The sequence below is a fragment of the Scophthalmus maximus genome, chromosome 22 (assembly GCF_022379125.1).
Source record: "Scophthalmus maximus strain ysfricsl-2021 chromosome 22, ASM2237912v1, whole genome shotgun sequence".
Lineage (NCBI taxonomy): Eukaryota > Metazoa > Chordata > Actinopteri > Pleuronectiformes > Scophthalmidae > Scophthalmus > Scophthalmus maximus.
Window position 1 is genome coordinate 14,942,501 of NC_061536.1, and position 25,000 is coordinate 14,967,500.

The following is a 25,000-nucleotide window of genomic DNA, read 5'->3' on the forward strand; positions in this document are numbered from 1 at the left end:
TCGGTGAGTAATTCCTATAAGTGAGAAAGGGTTTAATCCTTAGGCTGCGTCACCTTCGCTCTCCTGACCCACCCTGTCATTTCAAAACGTCCATTTGTGCCTCATTAAGTCGTCTTTGTGTTTTTAAGGTGTGACAGTGATAAAGTCGTCACCCTCCATTATGAAAACGACAAACCCTCCATTTCATTGGGAGGTGGTGAGTGTGTGTGTCATTTTCTCAGTGTTCAGGGAGTGTGTGTGTGCGTGTGTGTGTGTGTGTGTGTGTGTGTGTGTTTGTGCGCGTGTTGCTGATTTGGAATGTGCTGGTTGCATTATTTGCATTTCCTTCTGAAAAACGACCTGTGTCACGCCTCACATTGTGTCATCAGAACCACGTTAATGATAATGATAGTAAATTTAATTTACTCCACCCGCTCTGAGGAATGCGCTCGGAGCGGCAGCGGCCTTTTTAACTACGCTCTAAATTATCAACAGTGACATCTGTGAACTGGAGCGTCACCGAGTCGAGCTTGCCCCTTATGTCACCACATTAAAATATAAGAGTTCTCATGAATTATTCTCTGTGAAATCAGTGAACATGTTCAAAAACATTTTGTCTCACAACGTTACAGAAAGAGAGCCAACATTACTGGCTCAGCCCCTTTGTCCAGATCCATGTTCCATCAGACAGACAGACTGACAGACAGGCAGACAGACAGGGGGAAAACATCACCTGGAGATAATGAAATTGACTGACGCTCTTTGCATTCAGGGTTAGGGGTCGTGGTTGAGGTCATGGACGTTGAAGTAAGGGGTCAAGATCGGGGTTACGGTTGGGGTTAAGGGTCATGGTTGAAAAGGAATAATTGATGGAGTGGATGCTGATTCAGGGAGACTGAAACGGTGGATGTCTTAAGCAGAAATGTTTATTATAAGAGCTCAATATATATCAAGGAGATTTCTGTCACAGATCAACAAGGTGGTCAGTGTATGGCCCCCCAAGACAATCTGCCTGTTCCCGGTCTCTGTGGTGTATTTAGTTCAGGGTAATGTTGTCACCTCCCCAAGACTATGACACCTCGAGAGAGACTTCAGCTGCTCAATGATTGTTGTGGCTACAGACAGGTCGACCTCACTTGGTGCCTGAGAAGACTCGTCTTAAAAGTTTCTCAGGAGAGGACAGACAAAATTCCACGACAATCGTCACGATTGGGGCCAATCCCAGCTGACACTGGGCGAGAGGCGGGGTTCACCCCTGGACAAGGTCACCAGCCAATCAGAGGTCAACATACAGAGACAAACAACCATTCGACTCTCACATTCACGACACACCTACAGTCAGTTTAGAGTTTTTAGTGAACCTGCATATGTTAGGACTGTGGGAAGAACCCGGAGAACCCACGCAGACATGGGGAAAACATTTAAACTCCACACAGAAACTGGATTAGATTCAGTACAGTGTTGCTGTTCCTGTAGAAGACACATCACCCCACACTTCATCACAGAAACATATTGCAGACTTTGACAGACGAGTGCAGGAGGAAATGTGAAGGAAATTCCTGGAGACCGTGGACGTCTTAAGCAGAAGAATTAAATTACAGGAGTTCAATATATTGAGTAGATTTCTGGTTCGTTAAAACAGATCAACAAGTGGTCAGTGCATGGTGTCCCAAAAAAAACCTGCCTATCCCAGTCAGAGTGATGTATAAAACCTCAGAATCACATGTCGTCATCAAACAGACTGAATGTTTGTCTCTATAGAAACGCTCTGTCTCCGTACATTTAGGACAAAGAGCCATTTAGGACAAAGGGCCAACCTTTTAACCACACTCAAAATTCAAAGAAGACAGTTTCTTTAGTGTGAATAAGGGTCCAATGGGATTTATTTCTGTGGAGACTGAACTTCAGAGTTTTGTCTTTTTTGGAGGATGGAACTTTAACAATAAAAAGAATCTGCGCAAAGGGAACCTGGGAATCTCTTTCTTTAACTTAGTGAGACAGAAGGTTTTTGTGTGAATCTGGATCCAGTGGATTTTAAATGTGGTTTCATCAGGAGACTGTAGGAGATCGACTGAGTGACTTCATAGTTTTTCCCTTGTTCCCTTTTAAAAATGTTTCATATTCATGATAGTTATTAGAATATTTAATTTATTGCAAACCCATTAATATTTTTTATTTTTTTTTACGTTTTCTGCCACACATTGATGGAGGATGAACCTCTGAAGTGAGGAATAACACAGAACGAGGCAAAGATAATTTTTCATTCATTTATTGATTCAGAAATGATCTTGTTCATTCATAAATTAGATTAAGGGCAGCTGTTTTCACAATTCATCATCACAAACAGTCACAATTTAAAACTCAATTACAATAAACTATGGAATATATATAAATGTACAACATTTCATATGCGTTTCATTCAGCAAACACACACATTCACACACACACACACACACACACACACACATAAAAACAATAAATAGGATAATAAATATTGTAATTTACAGCTGTTTAAAGGGTTAAACATTTACCGATTAGTGAAATTGATCCTTTACATTTTGATCAATGTTTCAAAAGTTATAGGACAAATATTGAATTATCATAATTTAGACATACACGATAAGCTGAAATAGTAAAATAAATAAAAATCTTTACATTCCACAGTGTCGACTTTACAGGAGCGCGGCGGCCACGACGGCCAAAGTGACCGAGATCAGACTGATCTTGTTGTTGACTGCGGCTGCTGTTGTGCTGCTTCCTGTATTTGTTCCAGACTGAGATCCAGATCCAGATCCAGATCCAGATCCAGATCCAGATCCGGATTGAGAACCAGACCCAGACCCAGCTCCAGATCCAGCCCCAGCCCCAGCCCCAGCCCCAGACCCAGACCCAGAGCCTGAGCCGGAACCAGATCCACTTGCTGGAGTTGTTGTTGCTGCTGCGGCTGCGGCTGCGGCTGCAGCCGCATCTGCGGCTGCCTTGTCTGCGGAGGATCTTTCTGCCAGTGCTCCCGCAGCCGTTCCAGCTGCTGAGGCAGATGCCACTGCCGCATTTGTTGTTGCTGCCATTATTGCTGCTAGTTGTGCTGCACGTGCTGCTTCTGTTGTTGAAGCTGCTTCTACTGCGATCTCCGCGGCTGTCGCGGCAGCCAATGCTGTTGCTCGTGCCATCTCTGCCACCGCTTTTGCCTCTGCGACTCCTGCTTGGTCTGCGGCTGCTAACCCAGTGGCTGCCGATAACAAGCCCTGTAGTTGTTCTGCTGCCAGTGCTGATTCTCTGGACACTGTTCTGGCAGCTTCTGCAGCTCCGGTGATTGTTGCAGGTGCTGCGTTTTGAGCTGCCGCCAGTGTTGCTGCGTCTGCTGCAGTTTTTGCTGCTCTTGCTGCTCTCAGTGATACTGATGCTTTCACTGCTGCTTGCTGAGTGTTTCCCGCTGTATTTGTGTTTGCCGCTGCTGCTTGTGCTGCTTTTGCTGCCACCTCGGCTGCCTCAGAAGCTTTTCTTGCTGCCTCAGCTGCTGTTTCCAGCGGCGCTGCTCCTGCTGCAACTAATGCAGCAGCGTCACCGGCTAGCTTTGATGCTTTGGCTGCATTTTTTGCTGCTTCGGATGCTGCTGGTCCAGAAACTGCAGCAGCTGCTGACGCAGCCGCAGCCGCCGCCGCAGCTGCTGTTGTTGACGCCACCACAGCTGTTTCCTTTGCTTTAGCTGCTGCAGGTGACACTGCTGGTGCTGTGGTTGTGGTATTGGTTGCTGCTGCTGCTGCGGCTGCTGGTTTTTCAGTAGCTGGTACTGATGATGCATTTGTGCCTGTCCCTGATGCCGTTGACAGCACACCGCCTGCTGCCCTTGCTGCTGCTGCTGCGGCTCTTGCTGCGGCTTGCGCATTTAATGTCATCAGCTCATCGTTGTTTGCTGTTGCAGCTCCCACCACTGTTTCTGCTGTCAATGCTGTTGCCTTCGCGATGTCTGCCACTGTTTTTGCCTGTACTGTTGCTGAACGTGTTGCCTCCGTCATTTGTGCTGCTTGTTCCGCTGTAACTGCGTCTAGTGCTGCCAATGCTTCATCTGCAGCTTCTGAAACATCTTTTGCAGCTTCTGCTGTTGCTCTCATTGCGTTTGGAGATGCAGTTCCCGAAGCTTCCTGCGCTGCTGCTGCTGCTGCTGCCTTTGCGGCGAGTGCAGCTTTAGCTGAGGCCTCCGCTATTTTCTTAAGGACAGCCGCTGTCGATGCTGGTGCTTTTGAGGCTGCCTGTATTGCTGTTAATGCTACTGCTTCTGCTGCCTCTGCGGCTGCTGCGGCTGCTCTTGCTGCCAATGTTGGTGTCGCTTGTCCATCTGCTACTAACGCTGCAGCTCTAGCTGCTACTTGTGCAGCTTTTATTGCCTTTTCTACTTCTTCAGATGGTGCTCCAACGGCTGCTGCTGTCGTAGCTGCTACTGCTGTTGCTGCAGCTGCTGCTGCTGTGGTCGTTGTCACTGCAGCAGTTTGTCTTTTTGTGGCTGCCGCTGCTGTTGTTGCTGCTGTTGTTGCTGCTGCTGTTGCTGCTGTAGGTGATTGACTGGGTGTTGGTTGCCCTGTGACTGAACTGATGCCTTTATTTGGGAGTGCAGATTTCGCTGCCCTTGCTGCCGCTGCTGAGCTTTTTGCCGCTGCCTTCGCTGCTGGTACTCTGTCTCCTGCTGCTATAGATGCTGTCAGTGCTGTTGCTTCGGCCATTTCTGCCACTGCTTGCGCTGCGGATAATGACAAAGTTGTGGCTGCAGCCGACGGCCCACTGACAGTTGATAATTCTGCTTTTAATATTTCTGCGACACGTCTTGCTTCTTCGGCGACAGTTCTTTCAGCTTGTGCCACCTGTTCAACAGCTGAAGAGTCACCAAAGGCTGCCAGCGTTGCTGCGGTTGCTGCTTCTTCAGCGGCCATTGCAGCTATTGCTGATGCATTTGCTAGTCTTGCGAGGGAATCTGCTTTTGATGCTGGTGCTGCTTCTGCCTCAAGTCTTGCTGCTAATGCTGCTTCCTTGGCGACCACGGCAGCTGTGGTTGCTGCTAATGCTGCCGCTGCTGCTGATCCTTGTCCTGTTGACAGTAATATGGCTGCGTTGCCTGCGTCTTGGGCAGCCTTTATTGCTTTTTCTGCAGCTGGTGATGTTGTTGCTCCTGCGGCCGTAGAAGTAGCTCCGGCTGCTGCTCCAGCAGCTGCTGCTGCTGCTGCTGCTGACGATGCTGCTTTCACTGTTATTGCTGTTCTTGGTGACAGTGTTACGGGCGATAGTGTGGTTGATGCTGTTGTTGCTGGCTTCATAGTTGTCCCTGTTGTACTTGCATTTAGGGCTGCTGCTGCTGCTACTGCTGCTTGAGAGGCAGCACTTGCGTCTTTTGCTGCATTTATTGCCTCTTTTGCTTGCGTCATGGAAGCTGCTGCCTTTTCAGCTGCTTTTTCTCCTGGTGGTAATGCAAGTGCCTCTTCAGCTGTTTCAGCCACCATTGCGGCCTTCTTGGCGGTTTCCGCTGCCTTTGTTGCGGCTGTCACAGCTGCACTTAATGCAGTAGCAATTCCGGCTGGTAGAGATCCTATGTCTGTTGCATTCAGTAAAGCTCTTAGTGCTTCTGCTGCTTTCTCTGCTTCCTTTGCTGCTGACTTGGCTGCTCTCAGGGCAGCTGCTGCAGTTTCTGGTGATGTTTCTGATGCATTAAGGCTGGCTGCGAATCTAGCTGCTGTTGCTGCTGATTTTGCTGCCCCGGCGGCTTTTATGGACACTGCAAGTGCTCGCTGTGCTAATGCTGCTGTTGTGTCAGGTGCTGCTGTTGCTGCTTCTATTGCTGCTGTTGCAGCTGCTGTTGCCGCCTCTGCTGCCTTTGTTGCTGCCTCTCCTGCCGCTGTCGGTGATCCTTCCTTATCTGCGAACGCGGCAGCAGCAGCTGCTGCTGCTAGTGCAGCTTTTGAAGCATCTTCCGCAACTGTTGGCGTTTGTCCTGTGGTGGCCGCTGCCAGTGCTGCTGCTGCTGCTGCTACTGCTGTTGCTGCAGATGTTGCTGCTGTGGATGCTACTGTGGCTGCATCTGCAAGTGTTGGGAGCGTTTGTGCTCCATTTGATGTTATGTTTGCAGTTGCAGATGGCGAAAACATAATTACTGTTGTGGGTGGGGCAGCTGTGGTTGTGAAATTTTGGGATGTCACACCAGAGATGATTGAGGCAGCATTAGCAGCCGCTGCTGCCGCTTGTCCTGCAGCTGCAGCTGCCTTTGCGATCGATATTGCTTCCCTTGCTGTTTCAGCTGCTTCTGTTGTCTTTGCAATGGATGTTTCTGTTGTATTTGCTGTTGCTGCATCTGTTGTGGCTTGTGCTGCTTCTTCTGCTTTAGTTGCTGTTGCTGCAGCCATCTCTGCTGCTTTTTGTAATGCAATCACTAATAGTTGCATCAATGGGCTGTCTTCAGATGTTGGGCTTTGGGCTTCTGATAATGCCTTCTGTATAGCTGCCAGAGCTCTTGCTGCAGCCGCCGCTGCCTCTGTTGCATCTGCTGCAGCTGCCTTTGCAGTTTCTGCTGTTGTTGCCAATGCAGCAGCAGCCGCAGCCTCTGCCGCTTTATCTGCTGCAGCTGAGGCATTTGCTGATGCCTCTGCAATTTTTCGTACTATGTCTGCTTTTGATTCTGGTGCTGACTGAGCTGCTTTCTGTGCTGCAGTTGATGCTAACTTGGCTTTTTGTGCTGCTGTTGCTGTGGCTTGAGCAACCTCCGCTACGGACATTGTTCCGTTCATCAGTGCTTCAGCAGCTGCTACCGCTTCTTGTGCAGCCTTCGCAGATGCTACTGCAGCTGCTGCTGCGTCTTTAGAGTTTTGTCCCGTAGTGGCTGCTGCTGCTGCTGACGCCGTTGCAGCTGCTGTTGCTGCTACTGCTGCTGCCGCTGTTGCTGCTGCTGCTGCCGCACTTTTTGCGGTTTCTGCTGGTGATGGTCCTGTTGCAATGGCAGTGGATTTTGTTGTGGTCTTGATATGTCCTACTACTGGTGTTGTTGTGGATGTTGTTGTGGATGTTGGTGTGACAGCTGTGGTATTTGCTGTATTGGTGAGATTTCGGGATACCACACCAGTGACAGCAGATGCAGCATTAGCAGCCGCTGCTGCCGCTTGTCCTGCAGCTGCAGCTGCCTTTGCGATCAATGTTGCTTCCCTTGCTGTTTCAGCTGCTTCTGTTGCCTTTGCAATGGATATTTCTGTTGTATTTGCTGCTGCTGCTTCTGCTGCAGCTTTAGCTGCTTGCTCTGCTTTAGTTGCTGTTGCTGCAGCCATCTCTGCTGCTGTTTGTGCTGCTAACATTGATAGTTGCATCAATGCGTTGTCTTCAGATGTTGGGATTTTGGCTTCTGATAATGCCCTCTGTATAGCTGCCAGCGCTCTTGCTGCAGCCGCCGCTGCCTCTGTTGCAGCTGCTGTAGCTGCCGTTGCAGTTTCTGCTGTTGATGTCGATGCAGCCGCAGCAGCCGCAGCCTCTGCCGCTTTATCTGCTGCAGCTGATGCATTTGCTGATGCTTCTGCGATTTGTCTAATTAAGTCTAATCTTAATTCTGGTGCTGACTGAGCGGCTTTCAGAGCTGCATTTGATGCCAACTTGGCTTTTTGTGCTGCTGCTGCTGCTGCTTGAGCAGCCGTCGCTAGTGGCATTGGTCCCTTTATCACTGCTTCAGCAGCTACTGCTGCCTCCTGCGCAGCCTCTGCAGCTGCTACTGCAGCTGCTGCTGCTTCTTCAGAGTTTGGTCCCGTAGTGGCTGCTGCTGCTGCTGCCGCCGTTGCTGCTGCTGCTGCTGCTACTGCTGCTGCTGCTGCTGTTGCTGCTGCTGTCGCACTCTTTGCAGTTGCTGCTGAAAATGGTTCTGATGCAATTTCAGTGGATTTTGTTGTGGAAATGTTTTCTACGGCTCCTACTGCCAATGTTGTTGTTGGGGCACCTGCTGTTGTTGGGGCAGCTGTGGTTGTTGGGGCACCTGCTGTTGTTGGGGCAGCTGTGGTTGGTGGGGCACCTGAGGTTGTTGGGGCAGCTGTGGTTGTTGGGGCAGCTGGGGTTGTTGGGGCAGCTGGGGTTGTTGGGGCACCTGCTGTTGTTGGGGCAGCTGTGGTTGTTGGGGCAGCTGGGGTTGTTGGGGCACCTGCGGTTGTTGGGGCAGCTGTGGTTGTTGGGGCAGCTGGGGTTGTTGGGGCAGCTGTGGTTGTTGGGGCACCTGTGGTTGTTGGGGCACCTGCTGTTGTTGGGGCACCTGTGGTTGTTGGGGCACCTGCTGTTGTTGGGGCACCTGTGGTTGTTGGGGCACCTGCTGTTGTTGTCATGTCCACACTTCTAGGACACCTGAGTTTCAGGGTTCCGTCCGCAGGCTGACTGTTGGAGGCTGTTTCCATTTAAAAGCAAGGTCAGAATTCAGTCATATATTTCAGAGTTAGTTGTGTTTTCCAATTTAAATGTGTTTAATGTTTTACTCACCAGTCAGTATAAGGACAAGGATGAAAGTCTTGATGATCATTGTGATTGATTTGTGTTCTCCTCCGCTATCCTCTCCAGAACGGCACCGGGTCATCTCCTGTAAGAAATTGAAAAATAATAAAAAAGAGCTTTTAATATATTGTCTGATCTGATAATGAATGCGCCTGACTTTTAAAGAAGCTTCAATTTGCAAAAGATCTGTAGAATCTCGATTTCCTGTAAACTAGGTGGAAGGATTGAACATGGGCCAAGAAAGAATCCAATCATTTCAAATTCATTTAAAGTTATGTGCCATCAGGAGTTTGAAACAAATAATCCATTACAATGTTGAGACCAATTTAATAACAAAATAAAGGTTTAAAGATAATTAAAAATATCCAATTTAAATGAAAACGCAAAAATGCGATTTGTTTGATATTTCAAAGCTTCCTCTCGGGAGAGATTTCAAATTATTACAAGTCGGTAAAAATAAAATTCTGTTGAGATTTCGTGGACAATGGAGCCATAAGAAAAACAAACAAACAGAATAAATCAATTCACAAATGACAGAAACATGCACATATTGAATGAAATCATTGAAAACATTTGTTCAGATTCTGTGAGTCGTCGGTGAAACTCACTCAGATGTTGAAGTGAAGTCTGTGAAGTTATGTCAATGTTTCCTCGCTCGTCCTCCTCGTCTCTGCTCTTCCTCTTGGAGTTTGTCTCTGTTGCTCTGTCTCTCTGCCTCTTCGACCCATCTACTTATACCTAGACGAGTTCATGAGGATGATGATGATGATAACACGACTGGAGGCTACCCTCCCTGCCACGTCATTGGATGCTGAGTGGGTGGATAAACTTGTCAAGCGACATTTTAACTTTGCACCTGGTAATTAAAACTTTGAATGATTTGTGTTGTTTTTTTAGGTTCTTCAGTGTCTGTTACGTGTGTTTACATTGGAGTTGGACATTTATGTAACGTGTCCTCCCTCAAAGGTGAGGCTCTGCATAATCATTTTAATAGTCCTGTTATGATGCATGGAACATTTTTAATTGGGCAGGGAGAGATTTTATAACCGTGTGTATGTGTGTGAGTGTGTGTGTGTGTGTGTGTGTGGGTGTGCACCATTGTGGATTCTGGAAATTTAAGAAGTTTAAAAATAAAGCTTTTAAAAGATCATAAATAGAATGTGTAGTTGATTGTATAATTTCACAATCATTTCTGGATTTGTTTCTGAATCCAGATCTTGTAGCTCTGGTGTCTCTGTGGGTTCAGGGGTCGAACTCTGGTGTAACACACCAGGGGCCCCTTGTCCTACAATCTGCCCCTGGCTGCAGGACCACTGGGGTTAAAAACAACAACTGTTTATTTCTATAACTTCATGTTAACATACAGAGTCAGAGATTTCAATCCTTGTCTGTCCCCTATCTACCCCTGGTCTGTTCACAATCTGCCCCCTATCTACACCTAGTCTGTCCCCTATCTGTCCCCTATGTACCACCTATCTACCCCCTTTCTACCCCCTATCTACCCCTTGTCTGTCCACTATCTACCACCTATATACCCCCTGTCTGCCCCCTATCTACGCTTAGTCTATCCCCTATCTACCCCCTGTCTGCCCGCTATCTAAACCTTGTCTGTCCCCTATCTACCACCTATATACCCCCTGTCTGCCCCCTATCTACCCCTGGTTTGTCCTCTATCTGCCCCCTATCTAACACTTATAAACCCCCTGTCTACCCTGTCTGTCCACTATCTATCCCCTATCTACCCCCTATCTGCCCCCTATCTAACCTTGTCTGTCCCCTATCTACCCCAATCTGCCCCTATCTACCCCTATCTACCCCCTGCCTGTCTCCTATCTAACACCTATCTACCCCTATCTACCCTTGTCTGTCTCTTATGTACCCCCTATCTGCTCCCTATCTACCCCCCATCTTCCCCCTATCTGCCCTGATAGCGCCACCAAATGTACAAAAGTAAATCGTATGAAAAAGTGAAATAAATCTCAGTTGTACTGATGTAAAACTGAACTGACATACTTCAGACGATGGGGATCGACAGTTGACAGATCAGGATAATATGCAAATTTTGTTTCACAATTTTTGTCTCTGCTGATGAACCGGTGACCGGAGAGGACCCGGTGAACCGCGGCCCGCTGCCCCACGCGTGCCACAGGTGTAGTTTTTTTGTTTGGCTGTGAAGATATTTGAATAGTTTCTCTTCACTGTAGTTGTGAGTTATGTACAGGACATTCCAGAACACAATGAGCAGATAGTGTCGTGTAATTATTTCAATTATCTTCACCTATTAGTCATTGTTTACAATGCTCAGCAAGAACATGAGGTGAGGCGTGACGGGTGTGAACCTCTGGCAACAAATATTCTCTATGATGCCAACGACACATTCAGACTCTAAGCTTCACTCGCAGGAATTTACTCCTAAACTCACTAACACACTGAAAACCACCGGGACAACAGACCCGGACCTGGTTCACATCCAGAGACCAGGCCCATATCCGGGTCCACATCCAGTGACCAGGTCCACATCCAGTGACCAGGTCCACATCCAGAGACCTGGTCCACATCCTGTGACCTGGTTCACATCCAGAGACCTGGTCCACATCCTGTGACCTGGTTCACTTCCAGAGACCTGGTCCACATCCAGAGACCTGGTCCACATCCAGTGACCAGGTCCACATCCAGTGACCAGGTCCACATCCAGAGACCTGGTCCACATCCTGTGACCTGGTTCACATCCAGAGACCTGGTCCACATCCAGTGACCAGGTCCACATCCAGTGACCAGGTCCACATCCAGAGACCTGGTCCACATCCTGTGACCTGGTTCACATCCAGAGACCTGGTCCACATCCAGAGACCTGGTCCACATCCAGTGACCTGGTCCACTTCCAGAGACCTGGTCCACATCCAGTGACCTGGTCCAAATCCAGTGACCTGGTCCACATCCAGAGACCTGGTCCACATCCAGTGACCAGGCCCATATCCAGAGACCTGGTCCTCATCCAGAGACCTGGTCCTCATCCAGTGACCTGGTCCAAATCCAGTGACCTGGTCTGTCTGTCTGTCGGTCCGTCCATCCGTCGTCCATCCGTCATCCGTCTGTCTGTCTGTCTGTCTGTCTGTCTGTCTGTCTGTCTGCCGGTCACATGGTCGGTCCAACAGACGTCACGTTTCTTTCTCTACAACTGATCAGTGGAATTGTCCAAATTCATCCACGTGCAAGTTCAGGAATTACATCAGAAACATTCATCCATTATCTGAACCTCTTTCTCCTCTAAAGTCGTGAACGTCACAGGGATCGGATGGACAGTCCAGGTTTTGTTCCTCGTGTTGATTTGATTTGATTTGTATTGATCTACAACAATCAACAACAACAACAAAAAACAAAAATCAGATCAAAACACAAAACCAGGAATTGAAAAAGAATATATTCATGTTTCTTCCTTCCTAGTTTGGTCAAACATCGTTTCCTTGTATCTATTTTTGATTTGTATGATATTACATCTTTGTTTGATTTCATCAGAGACCTTGAACATTTCTCGTATGTTGTCTGGTAAATCATTTTTAAATTTGACAATATCCATAGATTGTGAGCAACGTGACGAGGAGATCATTCGTTTCACATTCGGTGTGAACAAGACAAATTGTGTGAAATTTAAAAATTCCCGAGCTGAGAGACGATGGTCAACAACCCCGTGGCCCACAAAGACCCCGTGAACGGCCCTGGGTCACATTGACCTTTGACATGTGGGACATTTGAAGTGCAGGAGATTGAGGAGCGACAGCAGGGCGTGTGTGTGTGTGCGTGTGTGTGTTCCACCCTGTACTGTACCATCTCCGTCCTTTGTTGCCATAATCAAACACAAATTACATTTCTCTCTAATTTGTGGGCGGCAGCTGTAATGCGTCCTCCCTGGCACTCAGCAGAGTTACGTAACATGATCCTCGTCAGTTATTCGTGTGTGTGTGTGTGTGTGTGTGTGATCGATGACGCAGGTCAGTTCAGTTCTGTGTTTTACTGTGCGTACAGTCGTATTGATTATATGTAACCTGCCGCTCGTTATACATGTTCAACAGACTTGTTGACGTAACAAGAAATTATACATCAGACTTATTTCTCCGAGTGTATGTCCAGATATTAATACATAAAATCTCTCTCACACACATTTTTTCTACTTTTCGGCAGTTTTAGAATCTTTGTTGTGGTTCATTTATGTATTTTCATAAACGACTCGTGATGTTTCTGTTTCAGATTCAACGTAAGATCATATTCTTCCTGTTTCTGAAGCTTTATCAATATTTTTGACTTTTTGATCATTTTGATCGCATCTGTTAACTGACGTTCTGACCAATCACATCACATCCTCAATCTGTTCTGTTGTTCTGTTCACACTCGTCCGTCCTCTTCTTCTTCTCTTCTTCCTCATCTTCCCCTTCCTCTTTTTCTTCAATCGGCCTGACTTGTATATATATGTATATATATATATGTATACATATATATGTATACATATATATACACATATATATATATACATATATATGTATACATATATATACATACATATATATAAATCAAACACAATCTGTCACACCTGACGTCCAGAACCACGAGGATGGATGAATGTCTGAGTCTCTCTTGTCTGTGGCGCCGCCTGGTGGTGATGACGTGAACTGTCGGTCCCACTGGTCCAGCTGCTTCCTGCAGCGGTGGACTTTATCTATCTATATCTGTACCTATTTTAATATTTTAAATTCAATATATCACAGAGAAAAAGAAAAAACATTAGTGGAGAGAAAGAGGGACGGACACAGACCTGGATGTGGAGTTTTGATGGACGGATCATTTACAGTTATGATAATGATTTATTATGTCATGAATGCTGAAGATAAAGGTAGGATACTGATCTATGATATATTTGTTGGATTAAGAGTTTTACTCGTGTTTATCTGGTTTGTCATATTTTTCCTTTCCATTCATCTGTCAGTGTTTGTGAAAAAAAACATTTTAAAAGTTTTTCCTAATTATTGAAGTTATTTCACCTCGGCCCGTCTTTTCATGCAGCACTTTTGATTTTATGTTTTTTTACTTTGTGAAAAAAATAAAAAGGATTCATAGTTAATCAGACAGTTAATCATCACCATCTGTTTGTATGCAGATTTAAAAAAAAATTAAATCATAGAAGATTATGTTCACAGAGAATAAAGAGACAGAATCTCAAACCTAATCATCAAATCATCACGAGAATTTTAGATGAATTTATTTTTATATTGAAACAAAAAACTTTTTGAGTCTGATGACAGAAGCGTTAATAGTCCCAGATGTTTCTGGTCCAGACCTGTTGAGATCTGTGGATCTGGTCCGGTTCAGGTTCACGTGCTCCGACCTCGTGGCGTCGACAGACGACAGCGACCTGCCCAGGAGCCGACGGTCGTGTGTTGGGTGTGGATTATTGTTTTATGAGCATCCAATTGTTTCTCTTAATAAACCTCATCATCACTGCAGCTGACGGACACAAACAACCACCACACCTTCGTCTGAACATGTGACATCAACATCGGCCTCAGCAGAGGCCCCGCCCCCTAACCAGGGTGAGATACATTTTATATAATAAACAATATTGTGAGCTGATGTTTCCAGTTGCTCTGAGCAGAAAATCATCAAACCCAGAAGCTCAGAGTCAAACGTAGATTTTCTCTGTGGCGACAACAACAACAACAAAAAAGAATATTTCAGGAGCCTCAAATCAAACGATTGTGTTTATTTCATAGGATGTGACATCACAGGTCAGAGGTCAGTCTCCTGACATGTCATCAAGTCTTATTACAGCTGAGAGGAAACAGAACAACGCAGGTCATAATGACTCATAATGAGTCATAATCTACACAGTGGACGAACGAGACGTTTCATAAAAACACTTAAGAAAACGTCAGGTTGTTATGTAATAAACTGTTTCATTTCATTATTCAATATTCATGTTGACAAACTCAAACTGTTCATACCTTATCAAAAAGAAAACACACACACACACACACACACACACACACACACACACACACACACACACACACACACACACACACACACACACACACACACACACACACACACACACACACACACACACACACACACACACACACACACGAGGCCCCTCGGCTCGTTTCATCGTCAGGACATCTTCTGGAAGACAAACACCAGGTAGATGCCTGGACAGGAAGTAGATGACATGTTAACGTCAAGTGTAGCATTAGCTATTCCTAGATGTATTTATTTATGGTATTTTTCATTAGTTTGGAATCGAGAAGAGAAAAATACACTAGGAACATCTCACTTCAAAATATAATGTTTCACCCGTGTCAATAAAACAATAAATATAAAGTTCATGGAGGAACTCACTTGTTGCTTCCCACTCAGATCTGCTCAGAGTTCCCTGAAACACAAACACACACTGTCAGACCAAACAGCTGATCTGGAGCCAGTTCATCAGACATTATGAAAATATATCAATATGTTGACGTCAGTGGGTCAGTTTCAGTTCCACTCACCACCGGTAGTTTGACTCCGGCTCTGCTGCAGTGCTCTTCGGCGTGACTGAACTCGTCCTGTCGGCCGCCGTCCTCACAGGGGAACGGCTGAAAAGACCCAACACGTTCTTCAGTCGAACCACAAACTCCATCATGAATAAAGAGATAATTCACGTCTTTACCTCCAGAGCCGTCATCTTCAGCATGAGGCTGCGGTGAGTCTCCTTCTTCAGCTTCTCCTCAGAGAACTCACAGAATCGCTGCTTCATCACCAGTCGCATGTTGTAGCGTTTGGCCAAACTGAAGGACAGAAGACGAGGGGACTTCATCCTGATCTAATTCTTCATGTTCTTTGTCCAAACTCATGAATAAAACATAATCTTACTGTTCCAGAAGAGGAAAGTAGACGAGGAACTCCGGGACGTCGACCACGTCCTCCAGACTGAAGTGATACTGACATCCGAACAGAGGATACGAACCTTTGGACTGGAACAAGACCTTAAAGACCTCGTTACCAAATGACAGAGAGTCGGACGCCTCCAAACGTTTACTGTGAAGGAGAGAGGAAACATGGAGAGGAAACATGGAGAGGAGAGAGGAAATATGGAGAGGAGAGAGGCAACATGGAGAGGAAACATGGAGAGGAGAGAGGAAACATGGAGAGGAAACATGGAGAGGAAACATGGAGAGGAGAGAGGCAACATGGAGAGGAAACATGGAGAGGAGAGAGGAAACATGGAGAGGAAACATGGAGAGGAAACATGGAGAGGAGAGAGGCAACATGGAGAGGAAACATGGAGAGGAGAGAGGAAACATGGAGAGGAAACATGGAGAGGAGAGAGGAAACATGGAGAGGAAACATGGAGAGGAAACATGGAGAGGAGAGAGGAAACATGGAGAGGAAACATGGAGAGGAGAGAGGAAACATGGAGAGGAAACATGGAGAGGAGAGAGGCAACATGGAGAGGAAACATGGAGAGGAGAGAGGAAACATGGAGAGGAGAGAGGAAACATGGAGAGGAAACATGGAGAGGAGAGAGGAAACATGGAGAGGAAACATGGAGAGGAAACATGGAGAGGAGAGAGGAAACATGGAGAGGAAACATGGAGAGGAGAGAGGAAACATGGAGAGGAAACATGGAGAGGAGAGAGGAAACATGGAGAGGAAACATGGAGAGGAAACATGGAGAGGAGAGAGGAAACATGGAGAGGAAACATGGAGAGGAAACATGGAGAGGAGAGACATTGACATTATTATAAATGTAAACGTTGTGTCACATTAATAAACTGTCATCAGCAGCTGATCAGATTAAAATCTCATCATGAACGTTTTGTTCTCACACGAGCTCGAAGGCGTCGGGCGTCGTCCCGATGAAGAACCCTCCGGGCTTCAGACGCTCGCAGGCGTTTCTCAGCATCGTGTCGGCTTTGACTTCGCTCTCGAACGAGTAGTGAAACACGAACTGACACGAGCAGACGTCGAACTGCAGCTCGGGGTCGTCGAGCTTCTCCGCCAGCAGCTCCTGCACACAGACGACACATCTGCGTGATCTGGTTCTACCTCTGTTCAGAGACGGACTGATCTGTGTGATGTGGTTCTACCTTGGGGCAGTGGTGAACTGATCTAAGTGATGTGGTTCTACCTCTGTTCAGAGATGAACTGATCTATGTGATGTGGTTCTACCTTGGGGCAGTGGTGAACTGATCAATGTGATGTGGTTCTACCTCTGTTCAGAGATGAACTGATCTATGTGATGTGGTTCTACCTCTGTTCAGAGATGAACTGATCTAAGTGATGTGGTTCTACCTTGGTTCAGAGATGAACTGATCTATGTGATGTGGTTCTACCTCTGTTCAGAGATGAACTGATCTATCTGATGTGGTTCTACCTTTGGGCAGTGGTGAACTGATCTAAGTGATGTGGTTCTACCTCTGTTCAGAGATTAACTAATCTATGTGACGTGGTTCTACCTCTGATCAGAGATGAACTGATCTATTTGATGTGGTTCTACCTTGGGGCAGTGGTGAACTGATCTAAGTGATGTGGTTCTACCTCTGTTCAGAGATGAACTGATCTATGTGATGTGGTTCTACCTTGGGGCAGTGGTGAACTGATCTACGTGATGTGGTTCTACCTCGGGGCAGTGGTGAACTGATCTATGTGATGTGGTTCTACCTTGGGGCAGTGGTGAACTGATCTTAGTAATGTGGTTCTACCTCTGTTCAGAGATGAACTGATCTAAGTGATGTGGTTCTACCTTGGGGCAGTGGTGAACTGATCTAAGTGATGTGGTTCTACCTCTGTTCAGAGATGAACTGATCTAAGTGATGTGGTTCTACCTTGGAGCAGTCGGCGGTGATGAACTGAGCTTTGAAGATTTTCTCGTGAGCGTGACTCCGCCTCTTCATCTCCTCATAACGACTCTTACATTGTTCCACCGACACTCCTGCGATATCTGACGACAACAACAACATGTGATTGATTATTGATCCATGTAACGTGATTGATTATTGATCCGTGTAACATGTGATTGATTATTGATCCATGTAACGTGATTGATTATTGATCCGTGTAACATGTGATTGATTATTGATCCGTGTAACATGTGATTGATTATTGATCCATGTGATGATTGATCACCTGCACAGACCAGGTGGTTGATTCCACCTCTCCTCCACTTCAGCAGGTCTCCTCCCTTCCCACAGCCGAGGTCCAGCACAGACACCTGCTGATGCCCAGCCCCTCGCACCTGCTCCAGGATCTCACCTGTCAGTCAAACACACCATCAGCCAATCACCTTTGGTGTCTGACCAATTACGTCTGCCACATATTGATGATGGATCACTTACCGATCAGGACGCTCTTCAGCCAGTTGTTGAAGTTCCTCATGAAGAAGATTCTGCTGCGGCTGCGAACAGCCAGACCCACTTCCTGTAGACGGTTGTAGTGACTCGCCACCTTCACACTGTGGTCCTTCATCTGATGGATCAATAACACACATGATCAATAACTGATCGATCACACCAGAATGATCACCAAACAGTGAACGTACCAGTTTCTTAGGGGATGAAGACTCGTCTTCGTCCTCCACTCCCCCACCCTTCCTTTTCCTTCCCAGTTCCTCCTCTCCTCCTCTTCTTCTTCTTCCTCCTCTTTCAGTCGCTCCTCTTGCTCCTCCTTCCTCCCCATCTCCTCCTCCTCCTCTTTCAGTCGCTCCTCCTTCCTCCCCATCTCCTCCTCCTCCTCCTCCGCCTCTTTCAGTCGCTCCTCCTCCTGTCACTCCTCCTTCCTCCCCATCTCCTCCTCTTTCAGTCGCTCCTCTTGCTCCTCCTTCCTCCCCATCTCCTCCTCTTTCAGTCGCTCCTCCTCCTCCCTTCATGGTCTCTGTCCTCGGTGGATGAAGCTCCATTTTTCACTGTGAAACACAAACAGAGAAACAGTCACGGTTAAACAACATTCGCTGGAGGAGTAGTTCCTTTTTACAGCGTGGATGTGGATGGATAGATTCTAGATAGATAGAAAGATAGATAGGTAGAGATATGTAGGTAACTACTACTAGTAGTCGAAGTACAGGAGTCTCATTTAACAGGAGTCACAGTAGATGTTGTTTTTTAACAGTGTGAACGTTGTAGTACTACTATTAGTACTAGTAGTAGTTAGTAGACAGTGGTTATTACAGGGTGGAGGAAGTAGTACTCGTAGTAGTAGTAGTAGTAGTAGTACACAAGTCTACCGTGTCATCTGTACAGTTGGACCTTTTACTGAAAACTCCCTTGAAATCAGGTTTGTATAAATATCAGTTGATGCTGTTAGCCGTTAGCCGTTAGCATGCTAGCGGCTCCTGAAGTTTGAAATTAACACGTGTTTTCGGTCGGAGACAAACCGGAAGAAACCGGACACACGAGCCGCGGTCGGGACCAATCAGCTGATCAATCAGCTGAACACGCGGAACGTTCCGGTTCGAACCGTTTCACACAGAAAAGACACAAAACAACAACAACGGACTCACGATGGTGCGTACAGGTATCCGGGCGCATGCGCTCTGAGCGGCTTCCGGTTGTGCACACGTGACATTTGTTCGTCACAGACGCTGCACGGCGAATGCTGCGTTCAAACACGTCGGGAATTACAATCTCCAACTCGAGAAAAAAGGAGAAAAAGTCGGATTTATGTTTTTTAAACTCGTGCAGAATTTAAATAAAATAACTTCATCAGTAAAAAGTATAGTCATTGTACAAACAGTTTCACATATACCATCATATCTGCTGCTGTACCACCAAGCTCTGTTAAGATTCAATATTTTCTGGTTGATTTGAACGTCTCAAAAAGAAGTATAAAATATTATAATTTACATCAGAAAAACTTCTAAATTATGTCAGCATCTACGTCGTTTTTTGTTTGTTTGTTTGACCTCAACAGGAATGAAGATGTTCCTACAGATGAACAGTTTTATTTACACAAAACATTAGTCTTATCTGACACTGTACTACTGTTGTAGTGTGGATATTGTCGGTCTTTTTCATAGTGTGGATGCAGGTAGTGGTACACAGTGTCATGAGAGAGAAGACCCAGCAGGTGGCGCTGTGAATCTGTAGGTGTCATAAAACATCATCATCCTCCTCCTACAACCGTTTTACTGTAAAAACAGAATTTCAGGCAGTTGCCTTTTAAAATATATTTTTTCAACCTGGAACCTCACGACTGACGTCCCATGAGCCAAGAAGAATATACTGAACATATATTTTTTTCATTTACACGTTTATAGGTGATGTTTTAAAAACAAAAAAAGTTTAATAATTTACATCTTAGTTGTATAATGTGCAGTCAGACTCATACGGTGAATATATTGTTTGATCATAATTATATAGTTTAAATCAGTGACGTCTACAGTTAATCCTAAACCCTTGTGATTCAGCAGCCTCACACGCCTGATGACAGTGAACACACCACTGACACACAAATTGGAACATTGGAAAAATAAATTCTATTTTCTAACAAAACGTTGACAAATGTTTCATATAATATCAATTATATGTTTGTTAGATGCAAGGATTTTAAAATCACAAGAATTCAACAGAAACTGATGAAATGTTAATCTTCAACTCTGTAAACTGAGCGGTAAAGGTAAAATCCACATTAATGAGTTCAAACACGGATGTAACATTAAAGTGATAAGTTGTAACCTCAGACTGTAGCTGTGTGAAGGCTGAACTGAAGTGAGACAGTCTGAGCAACAGACGATTTCATATTTGCGTCTCCAGCTTGTCCCACATTTTCTGTTGTGACTTTGAGCCGCTGCTCTCACCGCAGCTCCGCTGGCTAGCTAACTTCATCGCTGCCGTACAGACGCCTCCAGACGCCTTCAGACGAGAGGTTTGGCCGAGAGGGATCCACCCATCGTTGTTCGGGGATGGAAGGACAAATTTCTCGGTCGAGTTTGAAGGTGCCTTCGAAATGGGACACGCCGCTGTGACGCCAACGGTCTTCGTAAGCATCCTCAGAAGGATACGGACGTTTTTGAACAGAAGATAACATCACGTCTGTAGAATGAACCTGCCGCCGTTATCGAGTGGAGTTCCCCTTCGCGCCGACTCGTCTGCGTCACCACGCGAAGGTTCGGGTTCATGTTGACCAAAGTTGGATGAATCGACGCAGACAGACGCAGTGAGCTTCGGTTTCATATCAGCTGATCCTGGATCGGTTTCATACAGTGATCCTGTCTGGTATGTCTGTAATTCATCCTGCTGATGGAGATCTGAGAGATGAGACTTTATTACTGCGCTGGCAGACGCTCGGTCCAGCCGAACGCCCGCCGGCTAAACTTAACTTCAGTTCACCTCGCAGGAATCCAGAAAATCAACACCAGTCTGAAGTCTTCACTTTAATGAAAAATAAAACACCTCAGACGCCTCGTTCCTCGTAAGATCATCCTGTCTGGTCATGTGACACATCTGGTATTTTAAACATTGACCAGGAAGCAATTTGGCCTTTGACCTCACAGTCGGCTGAGCCAGAGAGATCAACAATGCCGTTCATCTGAAGCGACTGTCATGTCTCTGGTGTCCTCGACTGGTCTCTGTTAGCTCCTGCTGCTCTGCAGGAAGTTGGACAACATCAGAGTTGTTGTCTGCTCTACGTTCTGATCTTCTACATCAGTGTTTAACGGGTTCTAAAGTCTCACACTTGTTTGTCCTGTTCCACTCTACTTCTTAATAGAATTCTCTACAGGATTTTGAATTTCGTGAAGATTTTAAATAAACTTAAAAAATAAAAAAAGGCCGAACCGAAATGAGACGGTGTGATCTGTGGAGGATTTCCTATGTGCGTCACCAGCTTGTCCCACAGTTACCATAGCATCGTTAGCTACTTTGAGCAACGGCACTTATACTGCAGCTCTGCCGCCCGTATAGCTAGCTTGTTAGCTTCATCACCAGTTTGCAATGAATCCAGGGACCGGTCGGCCTGAGGAGGAATGGAAGGACTCAGTCGCTCCGCTGTGACGCCATCGGTCCTCAAGTGTAGCTACAGAATAGGGACACTGCTTCTGTGTTAGTGAAGTTCACCTGCAGAGCGTTACTCGCTGACCTCAGAGCAGGAAGTGAGTGGGTCCGGTCCGTTTCATTCCAACAACCCGGACGGCAAACAAGCTACGAGACTTCCATGACTTGTTCTGTAGCTCTAACAACGTCCTAAACAAACAGGCCTACTTTGGATTTTTAGACCACCCAACCACACTTTACTGATATAATTTGCACCGTACAAGGATTAGTAACGCAATGGCTGATGGAGGCGAATATGAAGCACTGAAGGTTGCGTAGACGTACCGGGAAGAACTTCCATCTCCCACTTGCCATACGCTAGGCTGTCGGTAAAAGCACAGCCTAGCGTATGGCGTCCTCTGTTCCAGGTCTGTCTGTCCTCCGGTGGGACGCCCTGGGACAGACAGAGGGATGAAAGCATGGACGCAATAATAAATGGATGGAAGCTCTATAAACATGTAAATCTGACCTTACAGTGTTTCAAAGCGGCGGCGGCTGAATGAAGCTACGCTGCTTTAAAAAGCTTCTTCGGCCATTCAGCGACTCTCCGTTTACACAGAAAGACGTTTTCAGACAGAAGAGCCTTTGATACTCAAATACCACATGACCCCCACCCCTCCCACAATACCCCTCTACTGCCCACCACCATTATGACTGAGTGTGTGTGTGTGTGTGTGGGGGGGGGGGGGATCTCCGGGGACAGAAACCACTCTACCTGCTTTTATTGCAACAGAGCAAACACACACACACACACACACACACAGACTCTGTTGTTAGAAATACAATAATACAAAGACAAACACCAGTTTTATCGTTGATGATGTACAGTACGTCCGACACCAGAGATGAACTGGTTTGACCGGTGCTTTAAAACGCAGGTAACCATAGCAACAGGGAACAGGCCGGTGAAACTGTTCTCATGTCCAAGAAACTGATTACTCAGAAGGTCAAGTGAAAGGACTTTGTGTTCAGGAGACGAGTCCATATCAACGTCCCACGGTCTTAGAAGTTTTCACGACTTTGGAGCTTGAGGTTTTCTGGAAGCTCAGAATTCTCGAGTTGTGACCAAGTGGAATATAAACGATGTACATAAATTTATTGTTTGAATGGCGTATCTGTCCTCTGTCTGTGCTCTCATCCTGCTCGACAGTGGCGCTTCGTTCCGTATGAAAAACCTTCTTGTCATGTATCTAGATACGAACTGGATCGACACTCACACCTCGTCTTCGCCGTCGTGTGGATGGTTTTTGTCAAACACAACGTTACCATTCGTGTTTTGCTGAACCTGATGCTGCACTCGACTCGTTTGTGACCAGACTCATGGAGCCGTTAGTGGCGACGACCTCGTGAGCGGTTCAGTAAACCACCGAGGAGATTGTCAGAGACGAGCTCACACACAAACACATAAAAACACTGTCCTGCTCTGGTCCTGGTCCGGTCGTCATGGTTTTCATGGTATGTCGTGGATCACGTCTGTAGTGGTTCAGGTTCCAGGTAAAGCGTCATTGTTCTGCTCTGATTGTTCTGCAGGTTCTATCAGGTGGATCTGATTCGTCTGAAACTCGACCTGCTGCTAATGACTCACAGTGTGTGTTTGTTGGAGGGGGATTCCCTGAACTGTGAGGACGTCAGGACAGAGGACACTCCACACACACACACTCCACACACACACACACACACACACACACACACACACACACACACCGCACACACACACACATACACACACACACACACACACACACACACACACACACACATACACACACACACTCCACACACACACACACACACACACACACACACACACACACACACTCCACACACACACACACATACACCTACACACCGTAGCCCCCCTCCCTCCCTGTGGTCCGTCCTCTGTGGCGGTGACATTTAGGCAGATATATAAACCACCGCTGACGCTCTGATGCTCAGAGCCAGAAGATTCCTGCAGGACTGAAGCGCTGTAGAACTCAACTGTCTGCCACCACCCGACTGACCGTCCACCACCTACCTGTCGTACTGACCAGGAGCCTGTCTCGCCTCGCGGCATCATGCTCACCAGGTACGTCCGTCGTCATCTTCAGTCTGAATCCATGTCAAAGCAGCGCTAAGAGTAAACGTATTTTCTCACTGGTTTAATGTCACAGATTGTAAATAAAGATCCTCTACAGTGAAGCCAAATCATAATGATTGCCCCCTGGTGTCTGGCTGCAGTATAGATCCTAAGCCCCGCCCCCTCCATGTTAGCGGATGGGACATGTACATGTTTCTATGTGAGGTCGTTCTTATCACACTGATGTTTGTTCATGTTTCCGATCACTTTGATTTTCATTAGTTATTTGATGATTGACAGCTAAGATTAACTCACAATTGGTTGAGCGAGTGTGTGGGCGGGACTTTGCTACCCCGGCTCCACTCCTGCACAGACTCCGACTCCAAATGACGTCACCAACACAAAATGGCGGATATATTTTAGCTTCAATTTTGGACAACAGGAGGAAGTGGAGATGCTTTACCAAATTTATTTACAGTCTATGTTTTAATGTGCGTGTTGGTCAGGTGAATAAAGAAATGAGTCGAGTGAAGGAGGAGGTGTGGCCGGAGTATCTGGCACTGTCACATGTTGTTTGAATGAAAAGTTCTGTATAAATAAAGTTCTGATTGATTGAAGACTAAGATGTGAAGCAGCAGAAACTGTCCCAGGTGTAAAAGTATCCTTCAGTGTGTCGGCTGTACGGTATCTGACGTCTGTGTTTGTGTTGCAGGAACATTTTTCTTGTGTTCTCTCTGTTCGTCCTGCTGGTGGAAGGAGACCTCGACTCCAACGGTGAGATTCAAAATCATCTCAGTTTGGTTGACAGGTAACGTGAGCGATTCGTCTGTTTGAACAAACTCTTTTGTGTTTGCAGATGTTGGAATGCAGGCCACGTCAACCGGTAAATCCTTACTCTGATCACTGATTGGCTGATATACTGGACCTGTCTGTCATCTCTCCTGTCTCTCTGATCCGTCCTCTCTCCTGTCTCTCTGTCAGATAAAGACTCAACGTCTGATGAAGCCCCGACAGGTAAGTCGCAGCGTTGTTGACAGATTCATTAATGGATATCATTTGTTAATAACTTGAACTTGACATGAATCAACATTGCAGTGTCATTCTGACTTTAAAATGTTCTCTGCTGAAACTTAGTTGATGTTCCACAAATGAGAGAAAAATTTGAAATAAAAATTGAGGTCAAAATGAAAATCACTCTGATGAACAGGTCGACACACACACACACACACACATACAGTTGTGTATCATCTGCATATCGGTGCATCTGGCATTTACATTGTTGGTAATTCTTCATGTTTATATATGCTTCCTGCAGATATATAGAAAATAAATCCGGATCCAGAATAGTTCCCTGAGGAATGCCATAACTGGTATCGACTGTCTGGCATATTCAACACCGACAAAAAGTCTG

At 46.2% G+C, this 25,000-nt stretch overlaps 3 protein-coding genes across 3 annotated transcripts in view; 1 reads left to right on the forward strand and 2 right to left on the reverse strand.

Annotated features, from left to right (window-relative positions):
* Positions 1-2,232: 2,232 nt before the first annotated feature.
* On the reverse strand, positions 2,233-9,208 carry LOC118292484 (mucin-19-like). The gene is made up of 3 exons (XM_047330330.1): positions 9,081-9,208; positions 8,461-8,557; positions 2,233-8,368 (listed from the first exon to the last, which is right to left on the reverse strand). Exons 2-3 carry the CDS (start codon positions 8,552-8,554, stop codon positions 2,652-2,654), a joined length of 5,811 nt encoding a protein of 1,936 aa, XP_047186286.1. The 5' UTR covers positions 8,555-8,557; positions 9,081-9,208; the 3' UTR covers positions 2,233-2,651.
* A 5,426-nt stretch (positions 9,209-14,634) lies between these two features.
* rnmt (RNA (guanine-7-) methyltransferase) lies at positions 14,635-17,970 on the reverse strand. Its single transcript, XM_035621094.2, has 9 exons — positions 17,841-17,970; positions 17,632-17,757; positions 17,331-17,446; positions 16,332-16,513; positions 15,376-15,540; positions 15,173-15,290; positions 15,012-15,098; positions 14,863-14,896; positions 14,635-14,672 (listed from the first exon to the last, which is right to left on the reverse strand). Exons 1-9 carry the CDS (start codon positions 17,968-17,970, stop codon positions 14,635-14,637), a joined length of 996 nt encoding a protein of 331 aa, XP_035476987.2.
* Positions 17,971-23,351: 5,381 nt separating this feature from the next.
* Positions 23,352-25,000, forward strand: part of si:ch211-133n4.6 (uncharacterized protein LOC797776 homolog) — a 5,683-nt gene continuing 4,034 nt past the window's right edge. Inside the window, exons 1-4 of the mRNA XM_035621495.2 lie at positions 23,352-23,598; positions 24,302-24,363; positions 24,446-24,472; positions 24,571-24,603. Of these exons, the coding sequence (XP_035477388.2) occupies positions 23,588-23,598; positions 24,302-24,363; positions 24,446-24,472; positions 24,571-24,603 (133 nt within the window). The 5' untranslated portion in view covers positions 23,352-23,587. The remainder of the gene's footprint in view (positions 23,599-24,301; positions 24,364-24,445; positions 24,473-24,570; positions 24,604-25,000) is intronic.

Bases quoted from the DNA above. Each gene is read 5' to 3' on its own strand.
- LOC118292484 (XM_047330330.1), bottom strand. From the start codon at position 8,554: ATGACCCGGTGCCGTTCTGGAGAGGATAGCGGAGGAGAACACAAATCA. The intron at 8,369-8,460 runs GTGAGTAAAACA...AAATGGAAACAG, and splicing joins CCTTGTCCTTATACTGACTG to CCTCCAACAGTCAGCCTGCG.
- rnmt (XM_035621094.2), bottom strand. From the start codon at position 17,970: ATGAAGGACCACAGTGTGAAGGTGGCGAGTCACTACAACCGTCTACAG. The intron at 16,514-17,330 runs GTAGAACCACAT...GTCTGTGTGCAG, and splicing joins TCACCGCCGACTGCTCCAAG to GAGCTGCTGGCGGAGAAGCT. The intron at 15,099-15,172 runs GTAAAGACGTGA...GGGTCTTTTCAG, and splicing joins TGAAGATGACGGCTCTGGAG to CCGTTCCCCTGTGAGGACGG.